This window comes from Saccopteryx bilineata, chromosome 4 (genome assembly GCF_036850765.1).
Source record: "Saccopteryx bilineata isolate mSacBil1 chromosome 4, mSacBil1_pri_phased_curated, whole genome shotgun sequence".
Lineage (NCBI taxonomy): Eukaryota > Metazoa > Chordata > Mammalia > Chiroptera > Emballonuridae > Saccopteryx > Saccopteryx bilineata.
In genome coordinates, this window is record NC_089493.1 from 44,481,012 (window position 1) to 44,493,599 (window position 12,588).

At 34.0% G+C, this 12,588-nt stretch overlaps 1 protein-coding gene across 8 annotated transcripts in view; it reads right to left on the reverse strand.

Annotated features, from left to right (window-relative positions):
- The window catches only part of KTN1 (kinectin 1), a 122,499-nt gene that overhangs the window by 6,590 nt on the left and 103,321 nt on the right, over positions 1-12,588 (reverse strand). For 4 of the 8 annotated variants that reach the window (XM_066272135.1, XM_066272131.1, XM_066272133.1 and 1 more), the window contains 9 exons: positions 10,513-10,593; positions 9,687-9,776; positions 9,466-9,558; positions 8,586-8,657; positions 8,292-8,375; positions 8,042-8,125; positions 4,877-4,960; positions 3,264-3,356; positions 2,133-2,253 (listed from right to left, as the gene is read on the reverse strand). In XM_066272135.1, coding sequence (XP_066128232.1) covers positions 2,133-2,253; positions 3,264-3,356; positions 4,877-4,960; positions 8,042-8,125; positions 8,292-8,375; positions 8,586-8,657; positions 9,466-9,558; positions 9,687-9,776; positions 10,513-10,593 — 802 coding nt within the window. The remainder of the gene's footprint in view (positions 1-2,132; positions 2,254-3,263; positions 3,357-4,876; positions 4,961-8,041; positions 8,126-8,291; positions 8,376-8,585; positions 8,658-9,465; positions 9,559-9,686; positions 9,777-10,512; positions 10,594-12,588) is intronic. The other 4 variants (XM_066272138.1, XM_066272137.1, XM_066272136.1 and 1 more) reach the window with 1 other exon arrangement.

The window sequence follows — 12,588 nt, forward strand, 5'->3', positions numbered from 1 at the left end:
TTACTTATTTATTAATTTTTAGAGAGAGAGGAAAAAGAGAAAGAGAAAGAAAGAGAGAGAACAGGGAAGGAGCAGAAAGCATCAATGCCCATAGGGGCCTTGACCAGGCAAGCCCAGGGTATTCCAACTGGTGACCTCAGTATTCCAGGCGACATTTTCTCCACTGCACTACTACAGGTCAGGCTTTAAACCTTTTTTTTTTTTTTTAGATTTTTTTAAAATTTATGGAATAGCATTTTAAAGGAGAGCATATACTAAGGCAGGTCAGAGAATAATCTTTCTATAAAAGTGACACAGCCCCAGTAATAAAGATTATAGTCCTTTCCAACTTTTCTAGGAGACCTAACCTACCCTGAAGCCTACATACAGACTGAAGACTCTTAAGTATGGATTCTAAAAGAGACAATTCAGTGATGAGTTGCTCCTTTGTGTTTCACAAGCCACTCCACTGATATCCAGAATTCCATGATTATTTTAGAACAAATATTGTTTAAAGAAGAATATCTAAAGTATTCAGTGCATATCGGAATATCCTAATTACTCAAGACAGTGTGACTTAAGTCATTCTTAAAACAGGTAAAACCCAGGAATCAATCAACCACATAAACGATCACCAGTTGAAATACAGGCCATTTTTAAAATTTACTTTTTTTTTTTTTTTTTTTTTTGGGTTGGGGCTGGCCCCTGCTTGGTAAATGTGTAGGTGTCTGAGTGGTAGACTGCTTAGTCAGACACTTTTGTGCAGAAATTCAAATATAAAAGCATTAAACTTTAAAATATGTTCTTTTGCTCCCCACTGAAGGTTGTCCTTATAAGCAAGTTACATTTTATTGTGAACAAGTCAACATTTTCATTCAGAATGTGTTAATTTTCTGTAAAGCATAAATTTATTTTTTTCTGTAAAGTATAAAGATTTAGGTAGAAGAAATAGAAATCTGAATTTTGATTTTCCAGATTTTAATGGAACTGTCTCATATAACCTGCTCCACTTTTCTCTGAGGTAGGGCAAGCTCTTCTTCCTATGATTCTAACCTTTAAGTCTTTTAGGTTACTTATTCTGTCCTTTTTTTTTTTAAATAAATTTTTATTAATGGTAATGGGATGACATTAATAAATCAGGGTACATATATTCAAAGAAAACATGTCTAGGTTATTTTGTCATCAAATTATGTTGCAAACCCCTCGCCCAAAGTCAGATTGTCCTCCGTCACCCTCTATCTAGTTCTCTGTGCCCCTCCCCCTCCCCCTAACTCTCTCCCTCCCTCCCTCCCATGTCCTCCCTCCCCCCCCACCCTTGGTAACCACCACACTCTTGTCCATGTCTCTTAGTCTCATAAAATTTACTTTTAACTATAGTTAATACACACTATTGTATTAGTTTCAGATATATACCAGTTATTCAATATTCATCTACCTTACAAAGTGATCACTACAATAAGCCTAGCTACCAACTGTCACCAAACAGTTATTACACTATGAACCTCATTCTCTATGCTGTATATCCCTGCAAGTCATTTTTAAGTGCCAACAAATTTGAGCTTTCACAGGTAATAAGGGCAATAAAATTTAATAACATGGTTTGGTTAGTGATAGGTTTATTTATCTTCAATTAAGACCATCACTTTAAGAAGTTAAAAAATGAATTTGATTAGCTATAAGCAAACAAACAAACCCCAGTTTTTCCATTTAAAAAAATTGTGATGACCTCATTTTCAGTTCAGAATCTTAGTAATAACATCACAGTCACTTTATTTTTCAAGTCATTAAAAAAAGTTGTAGATACTTTACCAGAACTTAGATCAGGACAAACTAAAGGACCTACAGACATTATTGCAATGAACAAAACCTTGATAAACAAGCTACAAGAGCATGTTTTATGCAAAGCTCAAAGGAGGCAAAAATAAAACGTTTCTTTTCTCCCTCCAAGCTACAAGACCAAACTATGTACAAAATAGAAACAAAACTCCAACACACTGAAAGCTGTCACCTGAAGATTCTGCAAGAGATAAAGAGGCGATTTTTCCACTAGGACACTGACAGCTCCTGTATTTATTAGGACAAACATACCCAACACATACACACACTATGTCAACTACCTGCATACAGATCAGCAATACTTCAGTTATTCTCACCTAATACCGGGTAGTGTTCTTTATCCTTTGTGAGCTGCTGGTTTACTGCCTGAAGCAACTGTTGTAACTGTGTTACAGTCTGATTTAGACTTACAGACATTGTCTCCTTCTCAGAAGACTCCTAAGAAAAAGATGAAAGTAGTGAAAAACTCCAAATCCAAGAAAAGGGCATTTACAACCAAGACCAGAAGTTTTTCATTTTAAATACAACATGAAAAATATGGAAAATGACATGAAAATTAACAATAAAAATCACGTAGAGAAAGGGTGTCTGCTACTTAGTAATGGAAATTAATTTGCACCAAAGAAATCTGTCATAAATGTCACCATGCCACAAAGGGGAAAATCTAGAATTGATGAATATCAGATATAAATTCATTTCTCCTCTCAGGAAAAAAAATGTGGAGCATCAAAGAAGAGAACATTAACAACAGCAGTAAAATATAATAGTAAATATATACTGAGCTCTTACTAAGTGCTAAGCACTGTGTATTAACTATTTTAAGTGTTTCCTATGGTAATGCACTTATTCCTTTCAACAATCCTACAATATAGGTATTGTTATCATTGCCTTTTACAAATGGGACAACTAAGAGCACAAAGAAGCTGAGAAATTTGCCCATAGTCACACTACTAAGTAGCAGGGCCAGGTTCTAACACCGGCAGTCTAACAGAGTCCATACTCTTAAGCCAGTAGTCGGTAAACTCATTAGTCAACAGAGCCAAATATCAACAGTACAATGGTTGAAATTTCTTTTGAGAGCCAAATTTTTTAAACTTAAACTATATAGGTAGGCACATTCCTTATCGAGGTAGCGCCCGCACGTGGTATTTTGTGTAAGAGCCACACTCAAGGAGCCAAAGAGCCTCATGTGGCTCACGAGCCGCAGTTTGCTGACCAGGGTTAAGCAGTATATCACAATACCTCCCCCAACACAAACCTTAAAATGAAAACAAAAATTAGCACTAACACTGCATTTCAGAGATAGGATATCAGTTAAGAAAGCAACATAACTAATGGAAGCACATTATGAAAGAGTTTTTAAGTCACAAATGGATCTTGTATATGTTTTATTCTTCACAGAATTCGTAAAGTAATTAGCCCAATTTGAAGTTAAAGAAAGCGCATACCGTTTCTGGGGAAACATCACTATTCTCAATAACTGTAGTGTCTCCAGCAGCTTTTACTATTTTTGACTGGATAAGATCTAGTGACTGTTGAGCCTGTAAGGAAAGCAATATGGTAGCCTCCAAATACGACAGCTGATAATGAACTATACACAAGTAAAAATAGCAATTTTCTTACATCTTTTGTACAAGATTAAAGCTCTTCTAAAAACACAATGTAAAGCCAACCTATTCAGTTTTTTCTCCAAAATGAAAACAGCCTCCTCCCCACCAGATTATAAAAACACATGGCTCACTGTTTTAAAAGTTCAAACAATACTCACTTGATATTTATGTTAACATTAGTATAGATCAGGGGCAGCCAAGTCTGGCCACAGCCTGTTTCTGTAGAGCTAACAAGTTAAGAATGGTTTTTACATTTTTAAAGGGTTATGTTAAACAAAAAAAGAACAATGTGTAAGAGAAATCACATGTGGCACACAAGTTCTGAAATAAGTTGTTTCTGCTGACACCTGGTTGAGATCCCTCTTAAGTGCATATAAGGGCAAATAGTAAACTAGCAAAAAAATTTATATAAATGGTCTTTAACATACATGCTGCTTTAAACTTGTATTTTACAAAATATTTTGTTAATTTCTTCTGTGTCAATAAATATTTATGTGCATTTGCAATCAAGTGTTACACAATATTTTTATATAGATATAGGGGCACCCCAATGTCACCCATTGTTGCCATTTGAGCCATCATAAATAACATGGCATATCCATTGTCTTTGAATATCTGTTTAATATCCTTAAAGTACCTTCTGAGAAACTAAACTGCTAGGCTAAAACTGCATGTTTTATATTTTTGATTCAGAGGTCAAAAATTAAAATCACATACCAAAGTAAATTAGACTATTCAACTTTGACCTAAGTTTTGAGCTCTAAATCAAACTTCCTAAGTTCACATTTTATCTACTGGTAACAATAATACCAAAATAATTTGGAGCAATGGATTCCCAGACTTTTGCATAACATCACCCAGAACCAATAAAAATATTTCTTTCCACTTTTGAAAAAAATGATGTATTTTTTTTGCTAATGACTATATGTCTCATGAACATAATTATAACTCTAAAGCAGCTTTGATAATAAGCACATGTGAATTACACTTTTAAAAATATCCCAAAATTACATATAACTTGTCACCCTAATACAATAAAAGTGTAATCTAAAAATTATCTATGTATATCATTAAGAAAAATATATTTCTACAAAGAAATAGATGAAAAGAACTGAAGCATCACAGGTATATTTTAGATTCATGAAGATAAACAACTACTTAAGTTAATCCCTCCCAAAAAACATGGATGTAACCAAATTTTTCAAAAATAACTTCAATTAAAGTTTATAAAGCAATTAATTACACAAATATGATGAAATAATGAAGCAAATCGAGAATGGAAAAACAAACCAAAAAGTTTAATTCTAAAAACTGTATAACAAAGTTTAAATTTATAAACATATTAGTAATGCAAAAAAAAATAACAACAAGGCAGAATTAGCAGTATATTTAAGACTCAAGGCACAACACTGCATGAAGCTACAACATCTTCTGGACAAGCAGTGTCTTACCTTATGCAAGTCACCAGCTACCTTCTGTCTTTCACTTTTTTCAGTTCTCAATTTTGTGTGTGTTTCATTTAACTGTGTTTTTAACTGTAAAAATAAAGGAACACCATAATTACTACATTTTCATCCTTCTTCTGACTGTGCTGAGATCTCTAGGACTGAAAAATGAATGAGAAAGAACAGGATCTCTTTAACAGTTATTATGCACAGATTAGCTAATATACTACACCAGACGTACAGAAAAGCTAAGCAGTGGAGGTTCCCATATGTAAAGCTAAACATAAGAAAAGATATAGAAACAAACTAGAGTTTAGAGTAGAAAACTGCAAATGTAAAAACAAAACCATCAAATTCTAGTAAAGTGCCTTTAAAAAGTATAACTCCACTATTCATGAAGTAGCTCATTCATATTTAAATCATTTCAGATTAAAAGGCAAATAGTCAGAAATTTTACTAATTAGTTCTTAAAGACTTTCTTGACCTATACAGTTAAGCTAGGGGTCAAGAACCTTTTTGGCTGAGAGAGCCATGAACGCCACATATTTTAAAATGTAATTCTGTGAGAGCCATACAACGACCTGTGTACCTTACACATTATCCAATAAAAATTGGGTGTTGTCCCGGAGGACAGCTGTGATTGGCTCCAGCCACCCACAACCATGAACATGAGCAGTAGGAAATGACTGGATTGCAATACATGAGAATGTTTTCTATTTTTAATGTTATTATTTTTTTTATTAAAGATTTGTCTGCAAGCCAGATGCAGCCATCAAAAGAGCCAAATCTGGTTCGTGAGCCATAGGTTCCTAACCCCTGAGTTAAGCCATATTTTAAAAGACATTGAACAGAAGATTACAAATCCAGTAAAATGAAAACTTCAAAACTTTAAATGTTGATTATCCTTTAAGACACCACTTAAGACCACACTGGCCGACTAACACCAACAAGAAATGTCTTAAGATATATTTCTCAATAACGAACTTATCAAAACAGTATTAAAGCTCCATAAAACTCTAGTGCCAATATATAATGCCTCTAGTCTTGTTCCAATTAAATATAAACCAGAGAATAGACTAAGCTGACAGAAAAGTAACTTTCTTAAACTCACCAAGTTGATTTAGGTGCCTACCCATAGGTATGACATTCCAAACAGGTCTGGTGACCCAAAAGGGCAAAATACAAGATGGTGACATTTCAAACTGGAAGGAGAATCAGTGGGGGAATTACATGCTGAAATTTTATCTTTAGAACTCTATTTAAATACCCAACTTCTTCAGTTGTTGCTCCTTTACTTAAACTCTGATTTAATATACCAGAGAAGTTATTCTTTTGGCCCAAAACCCACAAGGTACGTATAGACAAACAAAATTATTTTAATTTAACGTAAAATGTGGCAATAGTTTTCCTAAGCAAACAAATAAATAGGAAAACTAAAATAAAGATTACAAATTCAATGCAGGGAAAAAAACATTCAAAATAGCCTCTTAACTGAAGTCAAGGAGCATAAACTACAAAGAGAGCATCAGACTGAGTGAAGATTCAACTATAATCCTGTGGGTTTGATGCCACTGTTGGAGTCAACCACCAAGGACCAAAATTAAAAGTATTATCTCCAAAAACTTCAGGAGAAATTATTTTCTGAAAACATATTCTACAGTAAGCTGTGGTATAGCACAGTTTTGATCTGCGCAATATATAATGAAAACATAATCTAGTCTTACACTGCAGTGGAAAAGATTCAATTAAGGTAAAATGAAGGTAAATAAAACAAAAATTCTGTTTCAAAAATAGAGATGGGTGTGTACACGGGAGGGGGGCTCTATATGTACATTTTATAGAGCCCTATTTTGAAAACTGATTCCCATAAATCACTATCATAACACAGAAGACCACATGACCAGGCAGTCGTGCAGTGGATAGAGTGTTGGAACTAGGATGCAGAGGACCCAGGTTCAAAACTCTGAGGTCTCTGGCTTGAATAGAGGCTCATCTGGCATGAGCGGGGGGGCTCACCAGCTTGAGTGCGAGGTCGCTGGGCTTGAGAGTGGGATCATAGACATGACCCCATGGTTGCTGGCTTGAGCCCAAGGTCGCTGGCTTGAGCAAGGGGTCACTCGCTCTGCTGTAGCCCCCTGGTCAAGGCACATATAAGAGCAGTCAATGAACAACTAAGGACCCGCAATGAAGACTTGATGCCTCTCATCTCTCTCCCTTCCTATCTGACTGTCCCTTATCTGTCCCTCTCTCTGTCAAACAAACAAACAAACAAAAAAAAACAACACACACACACAGAAGACCAATGACAAATAAATGAGTTTAGAGTACATACAACAATACTAATAAGAAAATTCTAAACTAGGTAGGACTAACTTGGAGGAAGGAGAAAACTTATTGTAATCTTCCTAGTTATTCAGGTACTTTTTTAAAACCTAATAACAGCTATAACAATTTTCAAGTCATGGAAAGACAGATTGTTTTTGAAACATACTACAAGATAGCCACATTCATGTAACAACTAAGCCTGTCAGAATCAGTATAAATTTCCAGAAATTTAAGAATGGGAATACAGAGTGCTCTGTGTCTACAAGACACTTAGCTAACTTTAGGTAAATCTTTAAGTCTGTAATTTTATGATTACTATGCCCTAAAGGATATTTTGAGGATAAAGAACTGTGCAATCTTTTTGTTATCTATACTCTATAGAGAGATCAGTTAAAATAAACTGGATTGGATTACTGGTCTTGAATAATGAAGATGCATCTTCAACCTTAAATAATCTTCCAAGTTAAAAAATAAGAGGTCTCATAAACTATGGTAACTCTGAGAAGAGGATCTTCACAACTCGGTCAATCGTTAGCAGCTTGTTCCATTTCTTTATTCATAATACCGTTCAAGAAATTAGGTTTTATAAAACGCAGAAAATTTTCATGAGAAAGAGTTGCAAGCCAAACATGCCATTGTTAGGAGCTAAGAAAAAAAGGATTATCTTAGGCATCAGCAAAAGAAAGATCATCGTAGGAGTCATGAGAATATGAAGATTATCTTAAACTTATAAAAATGCCAAGCTAAGGATGTTAGCAAGGAGAAAAAGTTTGGATTGTTTCTCCACATGTCAACACAAGTGTTTTCAGAGCCTATTTGATACCCAGTGGAGAACAAGCTTCTTACCAAATTTAGCTCTTCATTCTGTCTTACTGCTTCAGAATATGAATCATCAAGTTTTTTCTGCAATTCAGTCAACAGATCTTTCAGCTGCAATGAAGTTTAGAGTTTAAGATTGATCTCCTCATGGTAGCCCAAGTTATGTATGCTACTTGGAAGCTCTGTCACAGACAACTTATACTGAAATATTTTATCACTCTGTTACAAACTTAATTTAAATTGAGAAGCAAGGTAGAAAAAATTCTACTGTAAGTACCTCTCTGACTTCTGTGACATAGGTAGATCGTTCAATTTCTGCCTTCTCTAGTTCCATTTCCAAATTCTCTCGTTCTCTTCTCAGCTAGCAACAAAGAAGAAAAAGTTAACAGACACATTTAAGATTTCCTTTCATGCTTCCCCACAATAAATATAAAACTCTCAAAAACTACAAAGATATTCTTAAATGCATAACAACTGCATCATTAAAGAAATTTTCAAACATCATTCATAAGAGAACCCTTAATGCTATAAAAATAAGTCCATAGGCTTCAAGTCAAAGAAAATAACATACATTTTCAATATCTTTATTTTCTCTTCTTAATTGTTCTAGCTCTTGTTCCAAAGATGTGAATGACAACTGCATCTGAAATGTGAAACAATTATATAACCAAGTAAACCGCCAAGGATACCGAGGCTTCTACCTTCTAGAATTTTAATCCATTAGACACTTCAGAGGTCTTGAAACGTATCTCATTTAAAGCCATACTAAATTTTAAAAGACCTTAAAAAGGAAAGGAGAGTGTCATTTAATTGATTTAAATTGTAGTCAAAATCTACCCTATTTGCACGTCATTATATTAGGCCCTGCTATAAGTGCTTAAATATTAAACAATTAACTGATAACTGGCTGTATTTAATCCCCAAATGCATTAACACAGACTATCATCAGGATCCTAATTTTGCACAGGCTGGCCCAGAAAGACAAATGAGCAACAGATGGCACTCTTGTGTCAAGTAAATGAGAGAAAAATTAAGATTGTGTAAGATCCTTCTAAGAAGGTCTAAGAAGAAAAGCAGGACTTCAACTTTTTCTTAAATACTGTATCATGGGTCACAATACAATGTTTTAATACTCATTCTGAACACCGAATTCTTTACCTCTTTACCTCATGTTATCACATAGTAGTTCTGTAACTTTCAAAGCACTTTGCTTTCTTTACCATCATCCTTTAGTCATACTCTCAACCAGTAAGTCCTAATCCTGGGTGGGAATCATAATCATTTGAGGGGCTCTTTAAAATGGATCATTGGCCGCACAGAGCTACAGATTCAGTAATGGTATTGATCTTGGGTGAGACCCAAGAACACATTTTTAACAACTTCCCAATTGATGCTGATGTTTTGGTCCAGGGCCTACACTTTGAAAAACACTGCTCTTCCTTTTTAAATACCTGTTTAATAGTCTCTTGTGATTCATCGACCTTAACTTTCCACTTATTTTCTTCTTGCTCCACACTTCTCTGCAGCTTCTGTAAAATACCTTCCTATGGACAAAAGTAGAGTTGTTTTGAAAAATTCATGTTTTAATACTAATATAAACCATTTAAGCCACTAAGGAATAAGTAAATGATTTTAAAACGAAACAAAATGTAGATTAAAAATCATTTCCTACTGTTTCTGCAAGGACGGATTTATATTTTTCACACTCTAGCTGTAAAAATGTGTGCATTTCATCAGCTTCTTTCAACTTGTGCTCGAGAACCTGCAAAGAAGAAGAAGAAAAATTCTGTTTTACAAAAAAGTTTTGTACTTCAAATTTGTGTCAGTACTTACTAGTTATGAGAAATAGTTTCTAACTATTTTATAATGAAACACTGCATTTCAACCTTCCTAAGGAGCAATAAAGTTCAATGACCTTTTTTGGTCATGTGGTTTTTGCTAATAAACCTCTCCAAGTCTGCTTACTACAAAATACATTACACAATTTTATAATAAAAAGGCACATCACTACTCTTTAGCAGGATGGCAAAATCAAAAGCAGATCCATATGTAAAGTCAAGTAATAATATGTATACTACACACATAGTAAAGGAGATTGTAATCATGCCACTTGACATACAAAGAAAAGTTAATCTCCCAAATTTCAGTAGTCAAGGATAAGAAACACCTAGGTTCTGAACACTTCTAATGATGTATTTGGGAATATTTTAGCAAATCAGACCATTTCTACCTACCTACTTCAACTGAGCTTTACTTTTTAAACTCAGGCAAAAATGAAAGAAATGAGTTATACAGAGTTAAAGACGGCAAACAAACTTTGTATACAAATCAAATGCAAGGAAGACGTATATAGCATCTTCACCAAAATTTACACAAAATGAAATCACCTTATACTCTGTCAAAAAATCATTAGTCTACTCAGAATACATCTTTTATCTTTCCCAAGCTCATAAAGACAAATTTTGGTTAAAATATAGGTATTTCATATCTTAACTAACCTTAGTCTCCTCCGAACCAGAAGTTCCACTTATACATTCTTTTGCTTTCTTTTCAAATCCACACAACCATTCACTATAACTCTGGAGAAGAAAAGTAAAAAAATCAATTTCCAAAAATACTTAAAGTTGGTGAAAAAATTTTAAATAACCAAATTATATGGTTATAAAAGCTACATAGACAAACATCAACCTCCCTGGAAATTTCAAAGACTATAATGCATACAGAGTACATAACCAAGACTAGAAAATAAATACTAAAAACATATCTAGATACCTACCGTTGAAATTAAATCTTATCTACCCAAATCAAGGATATCTGCAACTTAATTATGGACTTAAGTAGAAGACCTGGGCTCAAATCCAGCCTTCCCACTTACTAGCACTAGGAATAACAGATTCCATCTTTAAAACATAGAAAATCCTGAATGAATCACTTTTTAAAACATTTTTCTCAAATAAACCATTTCTCAAAAACTAAGTATTCTGAATTCATAAACTAGAAGTTTAATTGAAGATACTCTATTTAAAGGACTATAAATTCTCTGAAAGGGCTTCAGGAATTCTGAATTTTTCAAAATAAATATATATTATGAAGGGCTTTTAAAATCATAATGAGAAATGACTAGAATACACAAACATTTACTTGTTTAAACCAACAAAAACTATTTGTGCTGACAGGTTAGTTGATGTAAACATAAGGCATGAATTATACTTTTAGTCCATCTAAATTTCAGAACAAATTTTTGATGCTTCTTATCTAAATTTTAAACTTTGATAGAGCATTTATATGTTAGTATTTAAATCAAATTTCCTCTCAGCCCTTTCTTAAGTCTTCGGTTCAGTCTAACTCTAACCTAAGAAAAAAAAAAAACAAATTAAACTTCTATTAACTGCTGTAATTTAAAGCTTTCTTTATGTGGCTGAATAAGGATTCTCTCCACTCTATCAAATGAGAATTAGCCCTTTGAATAGTACGAACGTTCATGTACGTCCTCATGCCTCCTGACCATCCAGAGTATGATTGATTGCACATGTATAAGGCAACATTTAAAAAAGGCAAATGTATGTTCTTCTTGTTTCCATAAATTGGTTATCAAACAAACATGACTTTAATTAATAAAACTGTAACTAGAACTCATTTCATTTTTTGAAAAATAAAATCACTCCCGGGGATCAGCGAGCATAAAAAAAACTCACTACTCAAAGGGTTAAAAATGAAAACAAAAAATTGATGCTGAGATCATCCCTTGATATAATACAATAGTACAATAGTCTCCATATCACAAATTAGTTTAAAAGGCCTCTTCTTAAAAAAAAATTACTCATATTATAAATTTGAACCAAGATGAAATGGATACTATTAAAATCCTACTTAGCTTCAAACACTGGGATTCATATTAATAAAAGTTAGCTGAAAAACTGATTTAGTTGTCTAAAGTTTGTAAACATCCTTCTAGGCCACAGAGTTCAGCTCTCTCCTGTGCTGATGGGAGTGTACAACACTGCTTTATGAAGTCCTCCTCCCCCACCCCCTCTACTCCTATAATATTGAGCCGGAATCTAATCATGCCTCCACTAACTACCAATTATGTAACACACAAAGGACAGAGGAACCTACTTGTACTACAGGGTTCAATCAGCAAAGCTCAGACTAGGAAACTGCATACAAAATCACCAGGCTTTTATTTATTTATTTATTTTAAATAAGGGGTGGGGGACTGCTAACAAAAAGAAGGGAACCCATGGAATAAAAAAAAGAACTAAGAGATATCTTAAATCAATTACATCTTGACCCTTACTTGGGTCCTGATTAAAACAAACTAGAATAAGTAGTTATTATTTCATTAAAATCAACACTTGCACCTGACCTGTGGTGGTGCAGTAGATCAAGTGTCAACCTCGAACACTGAGGTCGCCAGTTCGAAACCCTGGGCTTGCCTGGCCAAGGCACATATGGGAGTTAATGTTTCCTGCTCCTCCCTCCTTCTCTCTCTCTCAAATGAATCAAGTCTTTTAAAAAAATCTACAATTGCTATGACAACTGAAGAAATGTATTGACTAGTATGAACTTTAGGA